This window comes from Cebus imitator, unplaced genomic scaffold, assembly GCF_001604975.1.
Source record: "Cebus imitator isolate Cc_AM_T3 unplaced genomic scaffold, Cebus_imitator-1.0 Scaffold136, whole genome shotgun sequence".
NCBI lineage: Eukaryota > Metazoa > Chordata > Mammalia > Primates > Cebidae > Cebus > Cebus imitator.
The window spans coordinates 3,346,615-3,354,639 of record NW_016107451.1 but is presented as its reverse complement, the minus strand read 5'-3'; the positions used below and the strand labels follow the sequence as shown (position 1 = coordinate 3,354,639).

The 8,025-nt window shown below is 42.2% G+C and overlaps 1 protein-coding gene across 2 annotated transcripts in view; it reads right to left on the bottom strand.

Annotated features, from left to right (window-relative positions):
• Positions 1–8,025, bottom strand: part of ZMYND12 (zinc finger MYND-type containing 12) — a 34,016-nt gene that overhangs the window by 8,458 nt on the left and 17,533 nt on the right. For both annotated transcript variants that reach the window (XM_017541772.1, XM_017541773.2), the window contains one exon: positions 1,407–1,576. In XM_017541772.1, the coding sequence (XP_017397261.1) occupies positions 1,407–1,576 (170 nt within the window). The remainder of the gene's footprint in view (positions 1–1,406; positions 1,577–8,025) is intronic.

Here is an 8,025-nt window from a genome sequence, read left to right as displayed (position 1 = left end):
AAAAAAAAAAAAAAAAAAAGAATTGTGTTAGTCAGGGGCCCAAGTGGAACCAGACGGCACCCTCAAAAAGATTGCCTGAAGTTAGTTTAATGGAATTATTATTATTTGACATGTAGAAGGGTTAAGAAACCAACAAGGGCTAGGGAAAAGCCCTACAAGTGAAATCAAGGCCTAGTAAAACACCAGGGGGTACCAACAGCAAGAAACTATTACCTTCCTGACACCTGAAACAACAAGGGGAGGAAACAAGTTTATCAGGGCCCAGCAAGAGCTAGCACTATGGAAGACGGCTGCCTGACAGGAGCTGTGGCACAGAAGAACACTGTTCCTGCCAGATCAGGGGTAGGGCAGAGAAGCAGTATAGACAATCAGTGCCCCAGCCTCTTTCTCTTCCTAGTCTCCACTTCCCTGTTATGCCTCCCACTCTCCAAACCCAACCAAAGGCAGAGAGCAACGGAGTCCACAGAGGTTGTGTCGTCCATGGAGGTCAGACTCCCAGGACATAGAGTAGGGCAGAGAATGGATATGGGGTAGGGGGATTTAAAGAATAACCAGCAAAAAATTTAATCTATGGGCATTGTACAGGCAGGCAACCAGAGGAAGGGCTGCTTGGTGCAGAAGCCAGAAGAGAGGCTGAAGAAAGAACCAACCTGCATGGAGACTGCAGTCTGACCCTACACTAACTCAGATTTCATGCCCAAGAGCTCTTTTCTCTGGTAATCTTTTCCAATACTGAAATCCTAATAGAAACCTCTTAAATTTTGAAAGAACAATTCAGTTATTACCCTCAACATCCCATCTAACTTTTATACAGTTTTATTATTGATAAGTGCTTTCTTATACATCTAGCTCTTTTAAATTTAATAATCAACACTCTGAAGTATATTAATGTTATTTTTAAAAACAAAAGCCAAAGTACTATACATATATGTCCTATTAATCTTTGCAATGACCCAATAAGGCAGAGACTATTTTATTATTCCTGTCTTACAAGTGATGAAAGGGGTTAAACAAATTTTCCATGACTATGTAAGCTAATGAAACAACAGAGCTGGGATGAGAAGCAAAGCCTTTCTCTTAACAAGTATGCTGTTTTGCCTCCCTTTACTCTTCAGGGCAACTGAAACTTCAGGAATATGTGCCCTGGCCAAGGTTGAATAGCCAGGAAGTAGAAATGCTTGAACTCAGGTCGTTAGAATTGTGTTATTACCAACATCCCACCAAATAATCAGTTGTAAAGTTTTTGAAAAATGCACAGTTTTTAAAAAATTAAGCAGATTTTGGAAATATCCAGGTGTTATAATTTAATTTGGAAATATCCAGGTGTTACAATTTAGATTTGGAAATATCCAGGTGTTATAATTTAGATTTGGAAATATCCAGGTGTTATAATTTAGCTTGTTTACATCATTGGCCAGATGATAACGGGCTTCTTCGTAGTTTTTCTTGGCTATATAGAGAAGTCCCAGGTTCCGATGCAGTAAAGAGTGGGTGGCATTACTACAGTCAGTTGATTTGAGGACTGTCCACTGGGCTTGGAATAGATATTCTTCAGCCTGAATGATTCGGCCCAGACCTGCCCAAAAGCAGAAAAGAAGGTTACAATTCATATCCTGGCCAAAAAACACATGATGAAATATAAGTCATTATCCATTCACGCACATATTCATTGACTCAAGTATTTATTGACACACAAAAATTCATACAGGAATGTTCATAGCAGACTATTTGGAAGATTCAAAAAAAAAAAAAAAAAGAAACAATGTAAATGTCCATCAGCTGATGAGTGGATAAACAAAAGGAGCATCTCCATCTCCATCTCATCTCTACATCCATAAGTGGAATATTGCTCAGTCGTAAGAAGGAATGAAGTAGTGATACCCACTATAATGTGGATGGACCTTGAAAACACTGTGCTAAGTGAAAGAAGCCAGACACCAAAGGCCACGTGTTGTATGATTCCATTTATATGAAATGTCCAGTACAGGCAAATCTTTAGAGATGGAAAGTAGACTAGTGGTGTCCAGGCACCCACAGAGGGTCCAATGCAAGGGAGGCACTAAGAGGGAGTAACTGCTGACAATTACAGGGTTTCTTTTAGGAGTGATGAAAATGTTGTGGAATTAGATTGTGGTAATTGTCACACAATCTTCAGAATGTGCCAAACCCACTGAATTGTCTTTTTTTTTTTTTTTTTTTTTTTTGAGACAGAGTCTCACTCTGTTGCCCAGGCTGGAGTGTACTGGGGCAATCTTAGCTCATTGCAACCGCCGCCTCGTGGGTTCAAGTGATTCTTATGCCTCAGCCTCCCAAGTAGCTGGGACTGTAGGCATATGCCACAACGCCTGGCTAATTTTTATATTTTTAGTACAGAGGGGGTGTTTCACCATGTTTGCCAGGCTGGTCTAAAACCCCTGACCTCAGGTGATCCACCGCCTTGGCCTCCCAAAGCACTAGGATTATAGGCATGAGACACTGTGTCTGGCCTGAATTGTCCTTTAAAAGGGTGAATTTTATGATATGCGACTTATATCTCAATTGTGAAATATATATATGCATATCTAATACCCTTTATGTGCCAGGCCTTGTGTTGAGTGACGGGGATTCAAAGTGCAACATGAAAACAAATATATGTATAATATAGAATAACTGCAATAGAAACACAGGCTTTGGAAGTATGAGAGTACAGGAAATGTTTAATTCTACAGATGAGATGGAGAGGGATGCTGAAGCAGAGTCTAAGCTGAGTTTTGAGGATGAATGGAAGTTTCCCAGATAGATAAGGCAGAGAGAGCATCCCAGGCAGAAGTAACAGCATGTACAGTGTCATGGAAATATGAAATATGAAATACATTATGTTCAGAGAATTATACAGAGTCATAGCTGCAGGGAATTGGTTCCAGAACCCCCACCAGATACCTAAATATAAGGATGCTCAAGGCTCTAACATAAAATAGTGTAGTATTTGCATATAGCCTATGCACATCCTTTCATATACTTTAAATCATCTCTGAATTACTTACAATACCTAATACAATGTAAATGCTATGTAAGTAGTTGTTCTACTATATTGTTTTTGTCTTTTTGGATTTAAATTTTTTTAATCTTTTTTATTTTTAAGCCCACAGGTAACATGATGTATTGTTTTTATTTGTTTCATTTTAAATAATTGTATTATTTTAAAAACAATTTTGATCCATGGTTGCTTGAATGGGCAGATGCAGAACCTGCAAATACGGAGGGCTGACTGTATTGGCCTGTGATGATGGAGAACAAATTGTGAAGGACAAAGTGGCAGAAAATGAGGCTACGGTGGTAGGCAAGGGGCAGGCAGGTCATGGAGGGCTTAGTGAGTTATGCCAAGGAACTTGATGCATATGGATTAAAAACTAGAGGATTTTCAAAAAGGGCAAGGAAATCTCATTTAAATTTATAAAGATCCTCTGGAATGTGGAAGTGGGACCAGAGGGGAGGAATAAAGATAGAAGATTCACTGGAAGATGTCTGAAATAGTTCAAGCAAGCACTCTTAAGAGCCTGAACCAAGACAGTGAATGAAGATGGAGGAGATCCACAAAAGACAGGAGGTAGAATGGATAGCACATAGTTACTAAATGAGATGTAGAAGAGAAAGGAAGTCCACCTTTATTGCTAACATTCAGATACTCTTGACACTTAAAGCTTTTTGTTTATTACATATCATCTTTACATATACAGTGGCCTGCCTACCTGCTTGGTTCCTAGGGAAATTTGTCAGAAATGAATAGAAAGCCACTGCATCAGCGTGCTGCAGGGCAGGAGGCGTGCTCTGGGGGTGAAGCATTGGTGTGACAGGTGCTGCAGCAGAAATGGCACCAATGAAGAATTAGGAGACAAGGACATGAACCCTTCATAAGCTAACCTTCTGCTCTTCTGTGTCCTTGCTTCCTGTCAGACCTAGTTTGTAGGTAAGCATGCTTTTATTCCAGTTGTAACCCTACATCACTGAATTAAAGGAAAAGAGATGAAGAAGAAGCAGTCTACAAGAAACAACAAGTAACTTTGCTTGATGGAAGGTCAAAGTGCAAACTAAAATAGGAAACTACTAGATTAAGAGCAAGAGGCCTAGTCCCTGATCCTGGCTTACATGAACATGGCAAGTCACATTTTCCCTCTAGGCTTTGTCTATAAAATATGAGGTTTAGACTGAAGTCCTCCCAAATCTGAAGAAGCAAATGACTCTTAGCTAAGATTGTTTAGATGGGGAAAAAAATGGTACAGAGCATTGACAAATACTGGAAATTTAAAATTTTCACCATCCAGTTCTCACTCAAGGAGGCAATGCCAAAGAAAGAAGACTCCAAGGCCCAGCTGAACCAGCATCTAGTCCGAAAGGAGAATAAACTGTGAGGCTAGAGAGAGAAAGATGAAAAGAATGGGCTGCTATTAGCCCATGAGATTACAGTCAGAACTAAGCTTGTGACCAGTGGGTGTATAAGTTCAGGTCTGCCTCTTATGGACAGTCCCTGCCTGGAGAGGCACAGGGTGAGCTGGAGGTGTTGGGGACATAAAGGATATGACGCTATCCCTTAGGGTGATTTTAACAGTATATGGAATTGAGAAATGACAGCCACTTAAAGACCAGTGTCTGAAGGGTGAGTCAACAGGCTTACACTGGGTTAGCGGCAGATCTGAGAGATTTTACAGGGGAAGATTTTGCAGGACTTGGTAATGAAAGTAAAGGAACACGGAATACAGCAGTCACAGCTGAGTCAAAGGCTGTGGCTGTGAAGTGCTCAGGGGAAGAAAAGGGAATCTGCATTTACTGAATACTTGCTATTTGCTCAACACTGTGCTAGTCCCTTTGCATGTGTAGTCTAAGTCTGCCAACAGCCCTGTTAATTATCAGATGAGGAATTTGAAGAGGAGGCAACTTCATTAATTCATTCAACCAACCATATATTCACCTAATTGACTAAGTCTCTATCATGATCCATGATGCTCAGTGCACACTGACACATGATCCCTGACTCCAAGAAGCTTAAAATCAAGTGAAGTAGGCATACAATAAATAGACAAAACATGAGTGCTGTGAAGAAAATGAACAGAACACAATGACCAAAATCCTAGCTCACTACAGCCTCTACCTCCTGGGCTTAAGCAATCCTCCCACCTCAGCCTCCCAAGTAGCTGGGACTACAGGTGCATGCCACCATGCCTACCTAATTTTTTTTATTGAGATGGAGTCTTGCTCTGTTGCTAGGCTGGAGTGCAGTGGCACAATCTCAGCTCATTGCAACATCCACCTCCCGGATTCAAGCAATTCTCCTGCCTCAGCCTCCTGAGTAGCTAGGACTACAGGCACGTGCCACCCGCTCAGCTAATTTTTGTATTTTTAGTAGAGACAGGGTTTCACCATGTTGGCCAGGATGGTCTTGATCTTTGACCTCGTGATCTGCCCACCTCGGCTTCCCAAAGTGCTGGGATTACAGGCGTGAGCCACCGCGCCCGGTCAATTTCTTTTTTTTTTTTTTAAGAGATGAGGTCTTAAGGCTAGGCGCAGTGCCTCACGCCTATAATCCCAGCACTTTGGGAGGCCAAGGTGGGTGGATCACCTGAGGTCAGGAGTTTAAGACCAGCTTGGCCATCATGGTGAAACCTCATCTTTAAAAACTAAAAAAAAAAAAAAAAAAGATAGATGAGGTCTTGCTAGGTTGCCTAGGCTGGTCTTGAATTCCTGGGCTCAAGAGATCCTCCCATTTCGACCTCCTAAAGTGCTGAAATTACAGGTGTGAGTCACCATACCTGGCCAGTTTAAGCAGACACCTGAAGGTTGATCAAAAGCCAGCCACGTATGAGAGAGGAAAGAGCATCCCAGGGAGAAGGAACCATGTGTGTGAGAGCTCTGAGTGATGAAGAGCTTGGTGCCTACGATCACCTAGCCAGTAAAGAAAGAGCTGAGATTTGAACCCAGGCGCTCCTGCTTCCAAAGTGCTGATAACAGTAGGGGAAGATGAGTAGGTGGCTCCTCCTCAAAATGTTACTGAAAATGTCATTTCTAGTTGATTAACATTTCAAAGATTTACAAAAAAAAAAAAAAAAAGGAAAGAAAAAAAGCTGAATATCTGTTATCTTTCTCCTCCAATCTGAAGGAATCTCTAAGATGGGAAAGAAATGTACACAGGGAAGCGATTCCAAAAAGTTTAGCAAGGTTTTAAATCAATGGCTGTGGAGTTACAGTGAAATCTTCCTTTTACACAGCACTTTCCAGACTTCAAAGCACTTTCATGGTCATTACACTCAAATTCATTTCATCCTTAAATGAATCCTGTGAAGAGAACTCAGATTCAACACATACTCACACAGTGCTCACTAGGTTTCAGGTACTGTGAAATTAATTTTTTAGTGCCTTCTCTGTGCTACGTACTGGGCTGAGCATGAAAACATACGTGACGAGTAAGAATAGACATAGATCCAGTTCTCCCTGAGCTTACAGTTTACTGGAGCAGGGAGACAATTAAATAATTTCATCAATGAATATAATTATTAATGGAATAAGTGCTCAGAAGAAAAGAGTAGGTCTTTAAATGAGTATATTAAAAAAGAGACCTGGCTGAGTGTGGTGGCTCACACCTGTAATCCCAGCACTTTGGGAGGCCAAGGAAGGTGGATCATTTGGAGTCTGGGATTCAAGACCAGCCTGGGCAACATAGTGAAACCCTATCTTACTAAAAATACAAAAATTTGCTGGGTGTGGTGGTGCGTGCCTGTAGTCCCAGCTACTCGGGAGGCTGAGGCAGGACAATCACTTGACCCCAGGAGGCAGAGGTTGTAGTGAACCGAGATCATACCACTGCACTCCAGCCTAAGCAACAGATTGGGCCTCTGTTTTAAAAAAAAAAGAGAGAGACCCGACCTGGTCTGGGTCTCTTTACTACAAGTGGGTAGTAAACCTTGAGCTGAGACCTGAAAGATGACTAGGAGTTGATTCGGTGAAGGGAAGGGGAGGAGAAGTGGAGAGGGTAGCTACAGAAAAGGCTTTCAGAACAAGAAAATCATTGTGCTTCTGAGGAACTGAGAGAAGGCCAGTCGGTGTAACTGGAAGGGAGGGAGAAAAGACTTCAAGAGAGACAAAATGATAGAATTGAGGTGAGAGAATTTGCTAAGGGCTAGAACAAGCAGAGCCTCATGGGTTGCTTTAGAAATTTGATTTAGAGGAGTGATTTGGTCACATTTTTGTATGCAAACTAGATCGGAGGGAGGCCAGAGAAGATGTAGGAAGACCAGTTAGCAGGCAGTGGTCTAGAAGAGAGATGATGAGACTTGGGCAAGGGTGACTTTTCCAAAATCCCATAGGTAGTCAAGTGTCAGAGATAAACAGAACCTGGGCTGTATTTTCTTGTCCAGTGCTTTTCTCATTAGTTTGAAGGAAAGACAGTCTGGAACGTGGTATCAGATCTGAGCAGGGTGAGCAGGGCATTCCTGCAGGCAAACAGTCTGGTACGCAGAGTTGGAACCCACACAAGTGAAGAGGAATTCACACAGCAGAGGCAGCCTGGAATGGGGAGTCAGAGCCCATGGAGGTGGGGATGAGGTATCAGTAAGGTGGAAAGGATGGAGTTAGAGAGGGGGGATTGGTTTATACAGGGGAACTGATTAATACATAAATAAACTAATGAAAGTGGAAGCGTCAGCAAAGGGAGTTGCAATTATGGAATGGGAGCAAATTAGATTGGACCCTGTGGTGCTGTATTAGAGCTGGAAGAAACAGTCTAGACTTGTGGTCATACAGCTATTGATGTAGATATATAGATATAGGCCCAGCAGGGTGGCTCACACCTGTAATCCCAGCACTTTGGCAGGCTGAGGCGGGTGGATCACAAGGTCAAGAGATCGAGACCATCCTGGTCAAAATGGTGAAACCCCGTCTCTACTAAAAATACAAAAAAAAATTAGCTGGGCATGGTGGCGCATGCCTGTAATCCCAGCTACTCAGGAGGCTGAGGCAGGAGAATTGCCTGAACCCAGGAGGCGGAGGTTGCGGTGA